This window comes from Phyllopteryx taeniolatus, chromosome 23, assembly GCF_024500385.1.
Source record: "Phyllopteryx taeniolatus isolate TA_2022b chromosome 23, UOR_Ptae_1.2, whole genome shotgun sequence".
Classification (NCBI taxonomy): domain Eukaryota; kingdom Metazoa; phylum Chordata; class Actinopteri; order Syngnathiformes; family Syngnathidae; genus Phyllopteryx; species Phyllopteryx taeniolatus.
In genome coordinates, this window is record NC_084524.1 from 3,896,117 (window position 1) to 3,916,227 (window position 20,111).

The window sequence follows — 20,111 nt, forward strand, 5'->3', positions numbered from 1 at the left end:
CTTCATATGTCAAATCAAAATAGACTTAAGTATTATCACAATACGGATATTTGCAACTCCTTTATTTGGTCAAATGAGGTTCATTTCCCTCCTGCTGCCAGTCCAAAGCAAAGAAAACCAACACCGAAAGAAGACTGCAACTCAAAAGACAGAACAGTGCAATCGGAGTTTACATTCATTTCACTGGTGGTCTGATTTTCTGACTGCGTCTCATTCTGGAAATGCTACTGAACACACACAAATTCATTCAAAAGGCAGAAATCCAAATTTAAAAGAACCTGAGGGATGACTCATGATGCACCTGAAGGGCAAATGTCACAAAAAATATATAAAAAAAAAAAAAAAAAGTGTTATTGCAGTTCTGCTGCGCTTAGGGGAGGGAGTGCAAAACCACACAGGCCTCATAAAAATAAAATAAAAATAAAAGCAAAGATACATTTCCTGTTTATCACCCACAACCTGTCATCAAATTGAGCGGTGGCCGACGACGCACAAACGAACGACAATTTGCACTCGTTAACAGATGTGTGCATAAGAAAAACATGGAACACACACAGAAATAAGTCTACTCAGACAGAGTGAGGGTTTAGTTCAAAAAACAAAAAAAAGAAAGTATACAAATCGGATCCACAGCAGACAGCCTCTTTGAATAAATAAACACCTCACACGGATAAAACATTGCCGAGCCAAAATGTTGATTTCAGTGCACCGTACCAAGTCATTCGTTACGATACGCCGCACAAATATTGAAAGGCAGCTTCTGACCTGAATTCCAGAGGATGACAGCACGTCGACATGTAACATAGAGAACACAACAATCGCCTCCAGACGAGGCTTTCAGGGAGTCACCTTGGGGGGGAAACAAAACAAAACAAAACAGCGGTTCACGAGAAGTGAGTGACAAATTGGACGTGATAACTGGCATCTGAGTGGTCCCATGGGGTCCCGGAGTGTGTTGTCGGTCTTCTGCTGGGAAGTTCATTAAATAAGGCACCCCTGCTCCATGACTCACGGTCCTGGATCCTGGTTCTGATCGCTAGTGAGAGCACTAGCTCAAACCGGACTTCTGATGAGCGCCCCCACCCCCCCATTCCTTTCCTCCGGACGTCAGCGCTTCAGCACCGGACTTCCTCGCTCTTGATCTTTCTGTAACGTCTGCAGAACCTAAAAGGGGACAGTCTCGTCAAAAATCTTGTTACGGATCAAAAACAACAACAATCGATAAATCAATAAATCAATAAGGCTCCTGCCACTTGTTCACCCACCAGCGCCCACTTCCTGTTGCGGCTGGTCATGTGGACGGCGGCGATGTGCTGGAAGAGCTGCTCGGCGAGGATGAGGTCGGGCAGGCGGGTGAGGAACTGGGCCATGTGGATGAAGTCCATGCGGGTCAGCACGTCCTGGAAGAGGCGCAGCAGGCCCAGCGCCGTGCGGAACAGGAACTCTTCGCCGTCTCGGCAGAAGACGTCCCACACGCGCGACGCCAGGTCCAGTGGCACAGACTTACTGTACAGGGTGAAGATCCTGGGAGGGGGTTTGGAGGACTGGGTTAGTTCTCAACAACAACTAAAACCGCCAAGGTGCAACTGGATTCATTTCTTTTTTTTTTTTTTAACTTAACAATGACAAAATGTCCCAATGCCAGCAATTAACTCGTAAATTACAGTCAGGGGATCCCACTTTGATGCTTTTGGGTCTTCCGCGTTCCTGTTTCTAATCAATTGTTCTGTGTCGTCCTGGTCTCATAATGTCCAAAACGTGAACACGTGAAGCAGGAAATGTATCGGTTGAGAATTTTGGGCAAAAGGGAACATTGAACAGTTTGACATTTGCATTCAAAACGTTTAGTGGGCAAATGAGTCCCAAACGTTTTTGAATATTGGTCCTGAAAAGAAGTGGAATTATGCTCACCGCTTTTCGAATACAGAAGGGAGAATCAACCGAAGGAAGTCCAGTTTCAATGTGTGAAATTCGAAACGGAAATCGGGGAATTTTCAAAGCGACGCGGACCCCCGTCTGGAGCCCCGCCACCCCCACCCCCACCACCCACAAACACCCATTTCCTGTTTTCTCAGAAACTCAAAAGAGGTGCCTGAAGCCGGACGCCATGTTTGCGTGCGTGTCAAAACTGCGGATTCAAGTAAGTAAAAAAAGAAAAAGAAAAAAAGACTCACCAGTCGATCAAATAAATATCAGGGGTCAGGTTGTTGTTCTTGAAATGTGCAAAGAGCTTTGGTAGGTTTTCTTCAAAGAACACCTCGAATGCAGCAAAGTACGTCAACATCTGCAGCCGCACACGACCAAACACAACACACATGAAAACTGCCTGCGTCGCCGCTGTCAATCAGGAGCTGATCTTGTTGCGCACTCACAAGGCTGTGGTCCACTCTGAAGAAGGCCATCTGACAAGGTTTGTTGAGCAGGTTGGCGAACGCGATGAAGGCGTCGGCCGTGTCCAGGTTCAGGATGAGCACCGCGGCGATGAACGACATTCCCTGCACCTATCAACACACGCCTACAGATGTTATAGCTCATCTAAAAATGGCGCGTCAGGTCATCCGGTCTGCCCACGAAGGCTTCCGTGTTAGTCGCCCGCGTTGGGAAAACGACTAATTAGCCGAAGAAGCCCTTCCAACCAATATGTGGGTACGACACGGGAAGTTCCAAGTCAGCGTTGAACCTCTTGAACCTTCACAAAAAGAAGATTCGCCTTTCGTGCGACGATACAAATACCCTGGTGCCCTGACTTAAAGGGGAATCATCTTTTCCCCATTCAAAATAAATGGAAAACCAAATCAAAAGAATTTTTGATTCTCATGAGAAAAATCCCAATCTACACAATTGTACTTTGTAATCATATAAACTAATAACATAACTTGAAAGGATTTAACGACTGATATATTTTGTGCCTCGTGATTACTTCATTGACGGTCACAACAGCTCAGCAATTCACAGCTCAAAGCAAACACATTTTCTAATTTCAAGAACGATTCACTTTCTGCAAAACCGCTGCTTGTTGGGAAAGTTTTGCTGGCACCATTTAACGCCCTTATCTCAAATCTTTGCTCGCGAGTCAAAGCAAAATAAAACAATTATTTTGCACTCTTAAGGTAAGGTACCACAGTAGTACGGAAGCCCGTGACTTACGTAGCCGACGTCCGGCCGGTAGCAAGTGTAGGCTCCCAGAATGCTGTGCAGCACGTCGTGATAGGGCCCGCCCTTGATGACAAAGACAGAACAATGCAATCACACATCCGAGATACAAACCCAAAGTCGGAAAGAAAGGTCACGTCTTCATTCGGCCTCCCCACTGACCTTCTGGAAGATGCACAACTGGGGGAATGTTCTGGAGATGTCCAGCTTGATCAGCTCCAAGCTCGACTCCCGATCGGACGAGTCCGCATCTGGGAGAGGGCGGCACGACGACATGAGTCCAAATGAGACCCGGCGTGAAGAACTGCGGCGTTTTGAGTCGGGCTGCCCGTCTTTACCTTGGCTTTCGGCCTCTGCTGCGCCGGCTGGTGTGCTCCTCCACTTTTCTTTCGCCCGCGCCAGGCAGATATTGTAAAGCTCTGCAGGGGCCAATAAAAGCAACACGGGACGGTCATTTTGGGCCGTTGGACGCGACCGTGATATGTCCGTGCTAACGTTGTGGGCTTTGTAAAAGCAGTGAAAGTTCCTCAGCCACCGACCGGTTTCATGGCACGCAATATTTGGGCAGACCGGCGTCGAAACAAAAACGATTCATTTGTTTCATCAATTGTCCTTTTCTCCTTTCTGAAGAGGCTCTCAGTCTGTTTTTTGAAACACATTTTTACAAAGTGGTGGCCTTAGTTTTGGACGACTGTTTCACATGACCGAGATGAGCGGTTTGACTTTGGCTTTTTCAAGATAAAACTCAAGAAAATATTTTGGGTTCGGTCTCGACAGAGAGCTCATCGACAAATCGCACTTGTACCATGTGTGATGTTGAGTTCATTGCCCACAGCCAGGCTCCACACTTTGCCTCTGACGCTGGGCGGGATGCCCTGCCACCACAGGTCCCTCACCCGTCGAGACGTGCACCTGCACAACAAGGGACTGGTCAAATGTGGATTTGGTGGCCGCGAGTTGTCCCGCTCGCGATCGATGCGATTGAACGGCACTTTTTAAAATGGGCTTGCGCATGACTAACATGGCGCTCCAGTTGGGCAAGACCTCCTGGTTCCACGTCTGAGCAGCTGAGCCGATGCTCTCCTCCAGCTTGCAGCGCTCCTCCAGCTGCTTCTTCCTCTTCTGGGCCTCCTTCAGCTCTAGGACAAGAAAAACGAGGCATGCAAACAGGAAGCAAGCGAGAGAGTACAAAATGCAGCGAGCTCTCGTTACCTCTCTTCTTGGCCTGGGCCACCATCTCTTCATATTGTTGCCTGTGTTTCTCTGCCTCCTCGGCCGGCTTGGCTGGAAGATTACTGGGACACGTTTGTATATATACAGTGGGTAAGTTTTTCGGTTTTCAAAACATTCGCCGGCTATATTGCGGTTTGTCGTTCCCGCCTGTGATAATTGTTGTATGCTGTTTGTATGTGCTGCTGCTCTGTGTGTGTGTGTTAAAGTCGCAGCTGTTTATGAGTACATTCACATCAGTGCTAACTAACATTTGCCTGTATGTGGACTTTTGCATCCTACGTTAGCATTAAACTAGCAAAATTTCGATAGACATTACACATTGGTGTTCTCTTTTGTTGTGTCAATTTTACAGTAGGAACAGTAACAATATGTGTTAAGGAACACTTAAAAAAAAGTGTATTTTAATAAGTTTCCATGCGTTTAAAGCTTGTACGAGAGGTAAAACCTGTGATGAACGGAAGCTCGCTATTGTCTTTTTTTTATCATCAAATAGAAAAGAATGAGGGGAATGTGAAGATAAAAAGGCGACAATAGGCTTTCATCATTCCTGAGCCAAGTAAAACTGATAGCAAACAGAACGTGTTTACATACGCAGGTCTGTCCTCCAGTATGAGAGCCGTGGTGGAAAGAGGCTCAAAGTCCAGGTTTTTCCTCACATTCTGCCCGGGAGACGTCGGATTGCAGGGTCCGCCTCTGCCAGTCTTTGTTTCATATTCCTGACGATGCAAAAATGGCAGACTGCGTGTGGACATCATTCACTTTCGAGGAACGGCTTCAATAAACGGCGTCCCTTTTAATATGCAAATTCTGCCCTCCGACATGTGACAAGAGCGGCGCAAGCCGATAACACGTTTTCTTAGGGGTTAAGTAGAGAGGTACTGTACATGGGTCAAAAGCAATATGATCACACACATCTCTGTGCGCGTGTGTCGCTGGTTAATAATGCAGGGTGACTGACCAGCTTAGCGTGCCGACACACTCTGAACGTGCACGCTCACAATCGAATGCTACTCAGGGGTTTCATTTGCCGCGAGGGACTGATGAAGTTAATTGAATTGATGTTTTTTTTTTATGTGTGTGTGTGTGTGTGTGTGTGTGCGTGTGCGTGTTGACATGGATATTTGACTTCTAAAGCCGTCAATGGCAGTGAATGTGTTAATTAAGCACTTAGCGTGAAGCTACAGCCGAACAGTAAACGTGTTGTAAAACGAGCCCTGTGCTCTTTGACACGGCAATTCTTTGATGGCAAATAAATGTAATTAATATAGTTCAAAGCCAAAACAGGCAAGACTAGTTGCAGTGAAAAAAAAAAAAACACTGGTCAATTATTACTCAGCGGTGCAAAACATTTCCATTTAATATAATCCTGAGTTCAAATGAGACTTTTGACTCAAATGCCACTCATAAAATCATTCTTTAAATCTCTATAGGGAAGCTAATGTGATACGATGTAATTCTCCTCTTGTTTCTGAACCATGTTTTACTTGAACAGTGAAATAAAATGATTATTAAAGATGAACCAGCGCTCGTGCTTTTATTTTTGCAGAAATGCAAACATCTGAGTCATCCGCCTGCTCCCTGCTACAAGCAGCACAAAGCTCAAAGGGGCTACTGTGTGAAATCGGAGGCATCCTTGCGCCTCTCTCGTTAGCAAAGGAAGACGCTGGCTCACCCCCGCTATCCACAATGCTAACTCACCATGAACGCAGTGTTTCGGCGCAGAACCACGGTCCTCCGGGGGAGGGACGGGCGGGGGGTGGGCTGCGAGTTTCCGTCTTCGCCAAACCCTAGCTGAACGTCATCGCTGCTACTGAGGGGCTGGCTACTAGCAACGGCGCCCACAACGGCCGGCGGACGAGGAGCACGGCGGGATGGTCAAGCTACCTCCAGAGGGACACACCCCACATCGGAAAAGATGCAGCGGCATGGTGCATCCCCTCCACCCCCCGCTGCGTGGCTCCCTTCCCCCTGCCTCTCCTTAGAGGGATGCTCAACCGAGCTGCGCTGCATCAGATCTGGAGCGACTTGTGTGTGTGTGTGTGTGTGTGTCTGTGTGTGTCTGTGTGTGTGCTTCAGCCACTGCACCGAAACGCTCTGGGCTCTGCTGTGCCCTGACAGCCCTTCTAATCGATCCCAAAAGAAGGGATCATCATTCTCTATGACTATATCGCTACGTTACAGATGGATTTTTGCATCGGTGAAAATGAAACATGTTACAAGAGCAGAGCGTGGTGCTGCTTTCTCAATAAGGAAAGGTTGTGCAAAGTGAAAACACGTTTTACAAGCCTGTCTTTAAACTAGCAGCAAGACAAAAGACTTGAAATTGGAGCTTTTTTTGTGTGTATGTTAACCGATTCCTCAGGTCCGATATGAGGTTACAGCCACGGATCAGGTTGTGAAGCACACAGGTGGATGCTGTTCAGGAGCCTTTTGGATCCTCCGAAAATGCTCAACAGTCAAGAGGAGTGAGACAGTAACAGCACAGCAGGTTGGAATGACATGCTGCCATCCAAGCATCAGTTAGCTTGAGACAATTTTAAATATGAGGCAGGTTTAAAAAATATACAGTGGGACCCGTTTAAAAATAAGCTACATTGTTACTATGATTAATTGGTAAATATTAGCCCTTGGCCGATATTTTTTTTTTCCCCACACTTTTAAAATGTTACAATTTTTCTGTATCAAACACCAAAGAATAAAAGAAAGTATTGTAAAACAATCAAATGTTCATACCTTTATTATTGTAAATGTGATAAAAAGTAATTTCACTATTTATTTTTTAAATTAAACAGCTGATTAATCGGTTCACTGAATTATGTTCTGCCAAAGATGAGGCATTGACCTTCGAATTAAATGTGCTATTTACAAACCTTATGTAATATCACCCTTTTAAAGTTCCAGCTCACGAGGTCCTTGCATAATGATGTTACGTTATCTCTTATGATGAGTCATCATAGTAATTAGTATTTATCATTACAGTGCGCTGATAAGTACGATAAGTACTGCATTGGACAGGAACGTCCAAACATTATCAACTCGGGGCCAGAGAAACACGCTAAATTTATTATTCTGATTTAAAAAATGATTTTGAAGAAACAATTTTTGCCTCAAAAATTTGAATAGTGATATCTTGTAACATAACATTTTTGTTTCATTATTTCTCATTTAAAAAAAAAAAACAGTGCGCAGTCTCTCACCAATTTTGACAGTTTGTTTTCCACATTTTAATGCGGGCCGGGTATATTGCGATGACTAGAATATGTGGGTGGCCGATACAAAACATGCTAATGACCCCCAGGCTAGCTTTTGACGCCCCTGGCCTAGGATGTCGCATCAACGGCTGAAATAACACGTGACTGCAGGGGACACGCTTTCATCAGGAGCTGTTATTCAACTGAGGTCAATTTTACCTTCTGTATTCTTTTGGGGTCCTTGATGGGCACCTCGCGTGGTGGCACCTTGCCAAACAGCTTCCATCCAGCATCCCGCTGCTCCACTGAGCGACTGTCTTTCACTTTCCTGGCAAAGAGGCTCCTGAAACCCAGAATGGAGAATGAAGACTCAAATGAGCTCCACAAGCTTTTCGGGGCCTGTTCAAACAACCTGGCGCCGTGTGAGAAACCATATCCCCAAAAAATGAAAAAAATAAATAATAATAATATCACATATGTATCACACAACTGCAGTTGAGAGCTTCAATTATGAGTGTGAAGAGCAGGAAGTTGCAAAAAGCAAAGTGGTCGCATATGAGCAGATGTGTAAAAAAATGGTGTGAAGTCACTGACCTCATGCTTGTTTCACAAATCGAGACTTTTCCATTGCAAAAATGACGCCAGGCCAAAAAGATAAAAGGACATTTAAATGCGAGAGGCTTCATTTAGTTCCACAGGGAACCTTTTGTCATCCATCTACTATCCCTGAATTTTTATTTTTACAGATGCTGCTTGGGAACAGGTTGGGACGATGACAGCATTTCTTCTCAAATGTGCAGATTTGAGTGAAGATGCCGTTATTCAGTGACATCATGACAAAGGTTTATATAAAAAAAAAAAAAAGTAGGGAATGATGCAGTACGGGGAATAAAGGACAAAGATGAGCGTACCAAGAAACAACACTGCAAGAAGAGCGAATCACACCGTTTCCTTCGTGCCGTTTTCTGCTTTCGTGTATGCCACAGAACAAATGTTGACAAAGCCATGTGGCACGTTTGCGTTCGGTTGAGCTCGACTGGGAAATAGTAGGAAAGTCCAATGTTGTCACTGTGTGGTACTGCATTAGCGCGACGACCCGCTGTGACGGGACGAATGAAGGCCAAGCACACGCAAGCTCAAAGCCCTGCAGGGCCCCACAGTAAATCCAGAGTTGAGTGTTTCAAACCTGGCGGCAGCTCCACGTAACCTACCGGTGATTAAATCACAGCAGCCGCAAAACAAAACAAACCGTCAACAAAATAACCACAAATTCACCCTCTTACCTGTCAATGTACAGAAGAAGCGAGGGGGCTGTCATCCTGCGCTGACACAACTTAAAAGGCTCGAAAACAATTCAAATGCAACAAAAGCTGGGAGTGAGGAAGTACGGTAATGCCAAAGTGCGGAGCCAGAGGTGCACATCCCATAGTTTTTGCGCAGGGAGAGAGAGAGATATGCTGAAGGAACATTCTGCTCATCGCTGCTCCACCCTTTGAAGTGGGAGGGTGGAGAAGTCTGAATGCTTAACTTTACAATGCGAAGGACTGATAACAGCACAATGTACACTGTACTGCACGTGTGCGCGAGGATAATGAACTCGGGTCACCGGTGCCCCCGCCTCCCGTCACAACAAGGACAAAAAGCAATAAGCCATGCTCCCAAACATACCAGTAAGTGTAAAAAAGGATTTGCAGTGATTAGGCTGCTGCGCTAAGATGAAATTCCATGAACAGGGTGCTGAGTCATTCGGTTCTTGAGGCGCAAGTAAACGACCCTTTGATAATAACATTCCTTCGCTATATGCGCCGTTTGCATGCGTTGCTGCTCCGTGTGCGTTCAAGTAACAGTTGTTTGACAGTTTATAATTAGCGACCGTAACTGCTAATTCGCCGTCACCTATTCCCTGCGAGGATTCACTGTACACTGTATTTACTCGTCTGGTAAAACAGATTTACCTGTTGAACAAACTGGTGAAAGATCCCAGCTTCTTTTGCCTGCTATCCTCTTCCCGTCTCACGACTCCAGGGGGGCTCGCTCGACCCCTAAAGTCCTTGGAGCATCCCGGCAACGAAGCCAGCGCGACGTCAGAGAAGGGAGCCGTGCAGCTGTCGTCCGTCTCCAAGGTGACGATGGCGCTCGAGTCGGAGGTGACGGTGAAATCCAAGATGTCCTCGTTGGACGCCGAGAGCTCCGTGCTCATGCTGGACACGCTGCACACGGAGACGTCGTCGCTGCGGTTCAAGGCTCGGCGGCCCGCGGCGACACCGGACACTTTGAGGCCCGGGCTGAAGAAGCGGGTGGAGTCGAAGCCGCTGCGTGGGAAGCTGGAGGACTTGGGCACGCCGTTGCAGTCGGAGGGGTCATCATCTAACGTTAAAGTAGCGGGAGAGTCCCCTGCAGTGAAATCCGGAGGGTTGAGCTCCAGGGTCGGGATGCCCGAGTCCTGGGAAGTCACACTGTGGCTGTCCAGGTCGAGACTGAGCTTCTGTGGGGCGCTGTGGAAAATGGAGGTCGAGGTGGGGCATGGTGTAGATTCACATTGGTGAACCGCGCTCGGATCAGGGATGTGTTGATTGGAGAGATCGCGACGGCTGGAGACAGACAAGTCTCTCGCCCCACGACCGTTCTCTACAATGGCTTCTCCGGACACACCTGGCAAAGAGGTAATTCCATTTAACACATTCACTGGCATTGACGGATTCAGAAGTCAAATATCCATGTTAACTGGGAAGGCTGGCAGTGATTAATGCAGAATAATACAGTGACGCCTTGAGATACGAGTGACTCCAACGACGAGTTTTTCCAATTCCGAGCTGCCATTCAGCCATTTTTTTTGCTTGAACTTGCGAGCGCATGCTGTATGTTGGCAGTGAACTCAACTCCACTCACTTCACAATAAGTTTAGCACAAAAAAAAAAGGCTTCTAGCTATTTAATGCCACTCCCAGTTGTTTACTGTTAAACTAAAAATATAAAACACAGTGTAAATTTAAAACAAACACCTTCGCCTTAAGAATGCCCCCCACTAGCTTAATGCTAACACAAAATGGAAAACGCCATTGACGGGCTAACACTTAGCCACTTTGATAGTAACGATGTTATAACCCTTTAAGCAATGAAAAAAGTGGAGTAACACATGCAGACAGACATCACAATACTCATAGACATATATTCTTTATCCTCTGTGAAGAACGACTAATATATTACAGCAGCTGCGAAACGTCGCTTGTGTCCGCATGACTGTATCGCCCTGCCCCCAGTGGCCAAGGCGGGCACACCATGAGGAGCAGCACAATGAATTGAATTGAAGCATGCAGTTTAATTCTTTACATTCAATTTAACACATTACTCTGTTCCAATAAAGTGCATTACAGAGTGTTGTATTCCTTAGAGTTCTGACAGCATACTGCTCAATAAATTGTCTGCTTAGTTCTTTTTTTATTTGCATTGTACAGTGAGCATACTTCAATGAAATACAGATTAAGAAGCTTTTGGCATCTCATCACGTGAATTGGATTAGTCCATGCAGAGCTCTAAAACTTAATACATAGTCTATTAATATTTCGTTAATATTCAACTATATTGTAAAAGAGCTGCAGTGTTGTTAGTGTCAATAAAAGCCTCCCAAGGAGGGCAAAGGTGTTAGTTGTGTGTGTCAAGTGTGACGAACGGCCAGCAGGCAACCTACCACCGCAGCTCTCCGTCCGGCCCCGGTCACAGTGGGTCGGATTCGCCATAGTGGCCGCTCGAAGCTACAGGTGGCCGGCCGCCGTCTGCGGGCTGGAGCGCTCCATGGTGATGCGGCGACCACGATCACCTCGCCGGCTTCAGTTTGGTGTGCACAACCGCGAGGTCATTTGGCGACGGGGAACAAATAAAAAATAAAAACACTTGAAACGGAACCCGCTCGCTATTTAGTCGTCGAGTTTTTGCCGTTTCCTCATCGGAACCGAAACGGGGTTGAACGCTCTCGCAAGCGACGAGGAACAGCTCCCCGGTGTCCGGTGAACAAGGTGAACGGGGGAAGTAACCAAGTTCCGTCGCTTTAGTTGGCATCTTGTACCTGTGTGCCTGTTTCCGCCGCCATTTTAACACAAACTTGCGACGGGCTGTAATCGAGCCCTGAGTGAGTGTTGACGTCGGATGGAGTCACCTGTCCACACAACAAGACATCATCAATCGACTCCCAAACTACGATACCCCATTATTACTTTTTCTTTTTTTTTTTCAAATTATTATTATGAATCCTTATGCCTTGTTCGACTTAACCCTCGATACGTCATTATTATTACTCCCCCCCCCCAAAAAAAATATGAAAAAAAAAAACAGAACGGATTTCTCCCCTCTTCTTTTACTGTGTAACGTTGATAACCGCCACTTCCTGTCATTAGTTAACATATATATTATTTTTAACCATTCCAAATTCCTGTTTGTTTGCACAATGCGTAGGTTGGAAAGCAACCTCAACTCAGAAGCATATTTTTGTTTTGCTCATGGTTCAATGTTTCGACAGTCAGCAGGAGTTTACACCTCCTAAATTCAAATGTAATTCTTCTCAAAATTGCATAATTCATTTAAAATCACTCCCTTGTCCAAAATTTGCTAAATGTAATAAGGAGAAAACATAAAACAGCATTTTTAAGTGTCAAGTCTGGACTAATACCCATTTTATACAAAGTGTATGATTCAATCCGGTAAACAATGAATTATGAAATATAGTTCTCATAGGTTTGAACAGGCCAAAATGGCCACGACATAGCCAAGAGGTACAATTTGATGTACGCAGTATATTTATATACTTGGGAGTTGAAAATGATCAAATTGAAGGGGGGAAAAACACACACACCTTTCATTACATTTGCATGAACACGGCTCAAATTGTGAGGCCAAATAATGGTGCTTGAAAAAGCATTTTAGCTCAACATACAATTGTGCTTCTCTTCTACTCCACAAAAAAAAAAACTCAGTTTAAAGAGGAATTGGGGGAGTATAAGGTTAATATAGTGCATGCATGCAGTGCAAATTCATGATGGGAAGTAGCACTTTTGGAAGCCTTGTCCTGCCCTCTTGGTGTATTGTATTCTAAACACGTGAGAAAAGGCTTGACGAAAGGAGGCAAGTTGACATGCTGGTGTTTTGGTCGACCCTTTTATTAGATGTTAATGAAATCCACAATGAAACAAAATCATTTACTCAGGGTGTACATGAAATCAGAACACACAGCTACGTTTGAGGGCGATGGGGACAACGAAGAGGAAGGAATGAAATGACGAGCTTTCAGTGCTGCATTATGTTCTTCTGAACCACGGCGCAATCCAAACTCTACGAGTCAGGCGGTGATGTCGTTCCAAAGAAAACATAGCCCCTCACTGACTTTATTTTCTCTATAAACACATTTTGTTGCTGTTTATTCTTTCAAATGTAGCACAGGAAAATGGAAGAATTTCATGGAGAAAGGTGTGACGCATTCATTTTATCTCCAAACTTAACGCTTTATGAGTCTTTTTTTCTTTTTTTTTTAAATAACGCACACACACACTTGTCTTTCTTTGAGAACACTTAGTGACATGATGTTCTCTCGCCTCCCAACTTTGACAGCAACGCTCAACTCTATAAACTTTCAGTCACGATTGAGCCAAAATACCTTCAAACTGATCAATAACACCTCACTCTTCAACATTTCGGGTTCATCCGACAAAGGTGGACTGATGTTTGTTTGCATGCTGCATTTTCAGAGACTTCCCGTTTGCTTTTGTTTTTTTTTAACCCAGGCGCCCTTCTGTCAAAAAAACATGCAAAATTTAAATGACGTTTCCCCACGTACTCGAAGGTTTAAGCGCCAGGGAATTGCATAGAAACCTTGAGGGGCTCTTGAAAAGCCCTCCACATTGCTTATGCAGTCAACAATGACTTTTTTTTTTTTCCTCTTTTCTTTTTCTACCTCCCTCCTCTCAAACTATATAGCTCTAAATAAAACCTATCCTCTCTGTGGCTTGCTTGGAAATAATGTCAATGTGTAGCCTACAATCAATATATCGTCAATGCACTGCCACAGTTGATTGCAGATCATGTTGAAAAAATATGAAAAAATTCCTGAGTGTCTGATGACCGTTGAACGACAGGTGGCGAGACCCTGAAGTTGGGAGTACTCTTTGAAAATCAGGCCTTGTACCCACCACGCATATGATCGAGCACATTGACGCATCCATTTCCAAGCAATGGGCCACACTTGATGGCAATTTTGTGCTTGAGAATCATGGTTAGGATATAAAAAAAATATATATATTAATAAGCCCCCCCCTAACTTCCCTTCAACCAGAACAAATTCTAGGCTCAATTGGGAAAGATAGGTGGCTTTATTAAACGCAAAACAGGAAACTCTTTGCCCCTGCAGATTTTTATTTATTTTTTTAACTTCTCATTCAGCAACACACGTCGCAACATGCTCAATAAAAAAATATTTGAGCCTTTCATTCCAATTTGTTCGTTTTTTTTTTTTTTTTTTTAGATTTAGCATGCGTACACCTTCACCATTGAAGCCGAATCACACCAATTGTGACAAATTTGTTGTCCACACGCATCGAAATATGACTCAATATATCAACGAGGTATATGGTGAACCAAAAACAAAAAGGAAAACACACCATACATTTAAAAAATAATAATAATCCAAGCGTACTTTGTAGTGTAATTATGGCATTTAGGGTTTTTTTTTTTTTTTTTTTAAACCATGTTTACCTTTTGCAAGATTAACTGATTTGCAACACAAACGTACTCCAAGTCAAGAGTTGTTTATACATTTTGCCTCGGGACAATGAACTGAAAGGAAATACGTGAGATTTTCCTCTCTGCAAATATGAACGCTTCAGTGTTACAGGCCTGACAACTCAAAACGATTACATTAAAATGAAATAACCAAATAAGCAAACCACATTAAACAGGAATCCAGAAAAATATTTTTCTCCGTTTTACAATTTTTGGAGAGAGAGAAAAAAAAAAAAAAAAAAGATGGATTCTGACTGTCTGTTCTACAAAAAAAAAAAAAAAAGGTTTTACCACAGCCACATGTTGGAAAATATTTATAGCACCAATGTGTACAATTGAAGTAACACAGGATTATTAAAAAAAAATAATAATAAATAAAACCCGAACAAAACTGTTCAATTCAGATGCAAAAGGATGTCTGCGGAAAATTTTTGCGGGTCTTTACTTTCATTAAGGTTTTTTCCCCCTCCTAGCAAATTATTTTTCGGAGAATTGCAGTTATGTAGACCAGTATGAGATTGTGTTTTTTTTTTTTCACTTTTGATATCCCCCCCCTCACAAATCATACCTTAATCTACAACTAGGTTCTCAAAAACTCATCTTCTATGATAAACTGGGGCAACTCACCTTAACTCACTCACTGCCAGCCTTCCCAGTTAACATGGATCTTTGACTTCTAAAGCCGTCAATGGCAGTGAATGTGTTACAAGCAAACCTGCACACATTCTCTACTTCTTTCATAAATTCATCCAAACAAACTATAGAAAATTGAAGAGCACAACTCAAAGATCGCAACGTCATCTTTCCCAACAGAAGATGAAGAGTAGCGCATGGGATTGCAGTTGTTTTACCCGGTAATTAGGTTTTTGTTTCCTATTTTAACTAGAAAAGAAGAGAAAAAAAAGAAGAGACTGGTTGGACAAACGCACATGCACAACCATTCAGATGCCACCAACTGTCCAAGTATAGTAGCTGAAAAGCAAGGCGGTGGAAGGAGCAAAACTGAAAGAAAGCTGCATCAGCTGCAACAGATTCTAAAATGCTTTATATGGATATCAGCACATGGCATCACTCAAACAAAACTTTTTTCGTTATCCTATTTTAACTCACTTTTTTTTTTTGTCGTCGAGCTGATTGTTGATTACACAAGCATCGAGTTAGTAAATGAAAAAACAGCAGTTATGCGTTTGTGTGGGGAGCGGAGTGTGTGGGGGGGGGGGGGGGGGGGGTCTGTGGAAAGCTCGAGAAATTAGCCTACGTTTGGTTTGGTGGCTCTGAGATGAACCTGAATAAAAGCTGGTAGCGGTCCAGTCACCGAAAATTGAGCAACTTTTCTTCTCGCCAACACAAGTCCACTGCGAACTGAAGAACTCAAATGTTGCTGCTCCCTAGAGGGGAAATCAGTTACTTTAAAAAGGATACCTTCAGTTCAAACATTTTCAAATGTCCAGTGGTGCCTTGAGATACATTTGTTCCGTCTATGACGGAGTATTGTTATATAGTCTGTCTACACGTGTTGTTGCGCAGTTGTGTTCAAATATTCATTCCTAAAAGGATAATAGCCGCATTAGATGCTAATAATTTACTGTTCGCATTAGCCTTAAGATAACAGACTAGAGGCTAAGCTATGTGGTTGTTTTAAATGCACAAGGTGTAAACAGTGTGGCAGTTAACAGCTTGAAGGAAGAATATTTAGAAGAAAAAACATTTGACACTTCTACCATACAGTGCTCGTATGTAAAGTTTGCGCTTGCAAATCGAAGGAAAAAAAAAACCAAACAAAACAGCTCGTATCTCAAGGCACCGCTGTATTCTTAATGAGGGATGAGCGTTACCTGTACATTGAGAGCCAGGGAACAAGGGGGGGCAGAGTGTGTTTTGCCACCAGCACTCATCGTCCTGGCTGCCACTTACTCTCTGTCCGCTTATATTCAACAGAGGGAACTAAACACAAATGGGACGAGAGGGTGATATAACAGCGAATGCTTGCATCACGTGTTTTAAGAGCAGTTCGAGGAAACAACTCACCTCTGGCACGTCTCCGACAAAGTCGTACGCAATCCCGTATTTGGGGATTTGGCCTGCCGCTGCACACAAGTACGTCTGTTTTTCCCCCGGAGAGCCCTCTTTTTGCAGAGGGCCAACTGAGGTGTTCTTCTGCCCACCTGCAGCTGATGCATCTTCTGCTGTTTGGCAGTCTAAAAATCTTTCTTGTTCAGCAATGGGCAGAAGGACACTGGGGCCTTCCTGTGAATCCAGAGAGGTCTGGGCACTCTTCTCCATGCCAGACTTCTTCAATCTGGGCAGGAATTTACCAGATTCCAGTTCAGATTTCCCATAATACGGGCCTTCACATTCTGCGTCCTCCTCTAGTGGTTTGAGATCTGCCTGCGGATCATCGCAGACATCCACCGGCGCCAGGACGGGAAAACTCGCCTCCTCTTTGTCGGTCTCGGCCTCCGAATCGCTCACTCCGCCGGGAGACAACTCTGAGGCCGATATTGGCCGGAAATGAGTCCTGGGGGAAATGCGAATGGCCCTGTACTGCGTTTGGTTGATGCCATAAATTTGCGGGCAGAAGGCTTCGCTCTCAGAGTCAGAGCACAGAATAGATTTGGGCTTGAACCCTGGACTGAAGGAAGCCATGTCCTCTGGCTCGAAGGAACACTCGACATGGAGAACTTGAGAGAAGGGATTGTTCAGGTCGAAGGAGGCAAATGGGTATTCTAAACGTTGCTCCTCGCTACGCAAGCCGTCGTAAGATCCCAGCAAATCTTCCCGGAAGATCAAAGAAAATCCCTTATTCAAGCCGTCTCGGCTCCCCGTAATGGCGCGCTCGCTTTGGCCGAAGGACACAAGAGGCCGCCACAGGCGCCGGTGTCCTGGAGCAAAGCAGCTGCCCTTGTTGACGAACACGTCCGCGCCGGCGATTGTGAGCATCTCGGAACTAGAAGCAGATGCGGCGGCAGACTGGAGCGAGCTACGTTGAGATTCATTTGGTGGCACGACAGCCCAATTCTTATCGCAACTTAACGTCTTGAACTCTCCGTACACGCCACCGATGATGAAAGATGTACCGTCTTTATCTGATCTCAAGTCCCAGGGTTTGGACGGAGTCATGTAATCCCCGGCGCCATCTAACTTGGAGAGTTTGTTTTTGGCCAAGTCCTGTTCTTCGTTCTTGCCCTCCCAGAGGTGATACTCTGAGCGCTGCACTGCTTTTTTCTGAACACCTTTGGCCTGCACCTCCAGACAGCTGCCACAGTAACCACCAGAGTCTTCGGAAAAGACCGTCTCGCTCATTTTCTTCGTGCTTTGCCTTGACACCACCAACTTGGCCTCCCCGACTGCAGACCAAATATCTTTGATTATTCCTGAGCTGTACTCGCCCTTCTGTTGCTTTGTGTTATCTGAGAAAACGCCCGCGCTGTACGGTTTACTCTCGTCGTCTTCCAACGCTATTCCACAAAGGGACTCCAATTTCGATTTTTTGGTGTACGTCTGACAGGATGCTGTGCAAACACTCGTCTCCTCACATTTGCGCCCAGAGTCTTCCTGCAAGAAGTCCAAGATTTCATCTTCTAGATATGTACCAGAAATAGGAGGGATGATACAATCAATTTCTTCAGTGCCAATCAGAGCGGCCGGCTCCTCTGTGGGAATATTCCCGTGCTCGTTGTCTGAACGAGTCTCTTCTGAATGTGACCATGGGCTGCATGTACGTGTTGAAAGGTTGGAGCAGTGTTCAGTTTCATCAAAGGCACTATTTTTGGTCCATATCAGCAAACGAGACTGTTTATTAGCATGCGGGTCGAGACAGCTACCGGGATCGGCGTTGCTCTCGTGAGCGACGGAGAGGGACTCGTGGGGAAAAGAAAGAGTGGGACTGTCATACTGCAGCTCAAAAAGAGAGAAGCAAGACGAGTTTAAGCCAGACGGCTCGCCGACGGCCTCGGGAATTTGCGGCTCCACCAGATTTCCGGATAGATTCCTCAGGGTGAAAGAAACGCTATCAAGGAGGGGGGAGAGCCGAACGGGTGAGTCGCCCAAGAAGCTTTCTCCGTCTATATCGTCTGAAGTAGAGGGCGAGTAACATCCCCAGACTTGAGCCAAATTGTCGAGATCCTCCATGAGAAACCCATAAGATCCCGAAGCTTCCTCCAAGTCTGTCCTTATTGCACTGTTCCCTTGCTGCTCCAGGCCATCTAACACTAAACAAGATTCTCTTTGCTCGTTGCTCTTTTGTCGAATCATGCCGAGGATCCGACTCTCTTGTAACGAGTCTGAGGCACTAGTATCCAATATGGATTGATAAATATCAACTTCATAGAAGTCGGTGAATTCTGGCAGATGCTTGTCATCTAAATGTCCACTATCCTCTGGCTGAGGGCAGCTAGAGGTCCCAATGAGTTCAGCAGTCTCCTCCTCTGCTTCGCCGGGCGCTTCCACAAAGTGGCCGTCGACAAATGAGCCCGCAGCAAGGTATGTTCTCTGGTAGTTCTCGTTGGCAAAACAGATTCCCTGGATTCTCTCCGGCAGCAAAGCCATGTCTGCTGACAGGGCCAAGTCTTCGGGAAAGCCCACTTTGCTTCGATACTTTGTCTCCAGCTTGCTTTGTTTGCTGCTAAAAGGTACAAAATAGTCTGTGATGGGCTCAGTGTACCAAAGTGGCTCCTCCATGTATTCCTTTGCGTTTCTGTCCTCAAAGCCCACCTCATTTTCTTGCGCCCAGACTGGATCGTGAGAAACCTCTTTTAGGGATCTTCTACTCTTTTTGTAAAGCTGAGGTGGTTTGCCCGTGCCCGCAGTGGCTCTGCTTCCTCCTGCATTCCGTCGCTCCTCCTTGTCAATAGCCTTCAGCTGAAGCTTCAACTGTCCGCTATTACGCTGTCTCTTACTCTTCCCAACTTCTCTGGATTTGTGCCTGACTCTAACCGCCTTGCTTCTGAATGACTTGTCACCCAGGTTCCCACTTGAGCTCGAGCCCGCCTCGCTAGAGCCAGAAGACCAGGATCGGGCCCGATATTTGCCCCCAGATCTGTGTCTCGTTTGTCTCTTGGAGTGGCCGGTGTTCTTCTCTTCTGCCGCAGCACCGCCATGGTATCGGTTCTCTTTCTCCTTCTTGCTTCGGCGTTGTTGGCCTCTCTCGTTTGTCACACTGGTGATGGTACCGCACACTTCAGGGTTCCGCTCCTTGGCAGCCTCGCATTCACTGTTGCAATCTTTTGGAGAGGAAGTGTCTGTGCTGGTCTGCGGAGCGGCCGAGGACGAAGAACTCGAGTATGCCTTGGCTTTGTTCCACACGGTCATGATCTCTTGGAGACAAACAGGCTTCTCTGACAAAGGTGGGAAGGCTTCATAATACCTGAGTCCCGATTGACAAAAGAGGCAAATTCAAACTCAACCCTCCCAGTTCATGGAAATGTTTGAACACACCAAGTACATAATGTGGACTTACATTTCCACCTGATCCTTCGAAGAGGGGGACTCAACTCGATCAGGAGAATGAGCACCATCAGCCTTCTTTTGTATCTGTTTTTCCTCTGTAGGACAACAACATATTAAAAATGCACAAATAAAACAGAAGGCACATTTCCTAGTCACTATTAAACAGAACCGACAAACCTTTCTGTTTGTTTTGAATGTCCCTAAGTTTGGAGCAAAGCTCCTCAACCAGGCTTTCAATTCCAGAGTTCTGAAAAGGAAAAAGGACAGCAGCAGTTAGTACAGCATGAGGAGTGTCGGCTTCAATGGTGTAATATACATTAAA

General features: G+C 45.3%; 2 protein-coding genes across 5 annotated transcripts; both read right to left on the bottom strand.

Annotated features, from left to right (window-relative positions):
- Positions 1-47: 47 nt before the first annotated feature.
- tbc1d14 (TBC1 domain family, member 14) lies at positions 48-16,510 on the bottom strand. Of its 4 annotated transcripts, XM_061764359.1 has the most exons (16): positions 16,370-16,510; positions 16,177-16,285; positions 15,600-15,729; positions 9,533-10,229; positions 7,797-7,920; positions 4,978-5,102; positions 4,366-4,448; positions 4,175-4,292; positions 3,959-4,065; positions 3,492-3,572; positions 3,316-3,404; positions 3,148-3,219; positions 2,373-2,501; positions 2,175-2,284; positions 1,266-1,524; positions 48-1,164 (listed from the first exon to the last, which is right to left on the bottom strand). In XM_061764359.1, exons 2-16 carry the CDS (start codon positions 16,234-16,236, stop codon positions 1,108-1,110), a joined length of 2,241 nt encoding a protein of 746 aa, XP_061620343.1. In that variant the 5' UTR covers positions 16,237-16,285; positions 16,370-16,510; the 3' UTR covers positions 48-1,107. The 4 variants fall into 4 exon arrangements, with proteins under 4 accessions (XP_061620343.1, XP_061620344.1, XP_061620345.1 ...); XM_061764360.1 differs by lacking the exons at positions 15,600-15,729; positions 16,177-16,285; positions 16,370-16,510 and adding an exon at positions 11,265-11,708; XM_061764361.1 differs by lacking the exons at positions 9,533-10,229; positions 15,600-15,729; positions 16,177-16,285; positions 16,370-16,510 and adding an exon at positions 8,861-9,070.
- On the bottom strand, positions 16,286-19,651 carry kiaa0232 (KIAA0232 ortholog). Its single transcript, XM_061764717.1, has one exon. The coding sequence runs from the start codon at positions 19,649-19,651 to the stop codon at positions 16,286-16,288; it is 3,366 nt and encodes a 1,121-aa protein (XP_061620701.1).
- Positions 19,652-20,111: the final 460 nt, after the last annotated feature.

Bases quoted from the DNA above. Each gene is read 5' to 3' on its own strand.
- kiaa0232 (XM_061764717.1), bottom strand. From the start codon at position 19,651: ATGACCGTGTGGAACAAAGCCAAGGCATACTCGAGTTCTTCGTCCTCG.
- tbc1d14 (XM_061764359.1), bottom strand. From the start codon at position 16,236: ATGAGTGCTGGTGGCAAAACACACTCTGCCCCCCCTTGTTCCCTGGCT. The intron at 15,730-16,176 runs GTAACGCTCATC...TTTCCCCTCTAG, and splicing joins CCCTGGCTCTCAATGTACAG to GGAGCAGCAACATTTGAGTT. The intron at 2,285-2,372 runs GTGAGTGCGCAA...GTGCGGCTGCAG, and splicing joins TCAGAGTGGACCACAGCCTT to ATGTTGACGTACTTTGCTGC.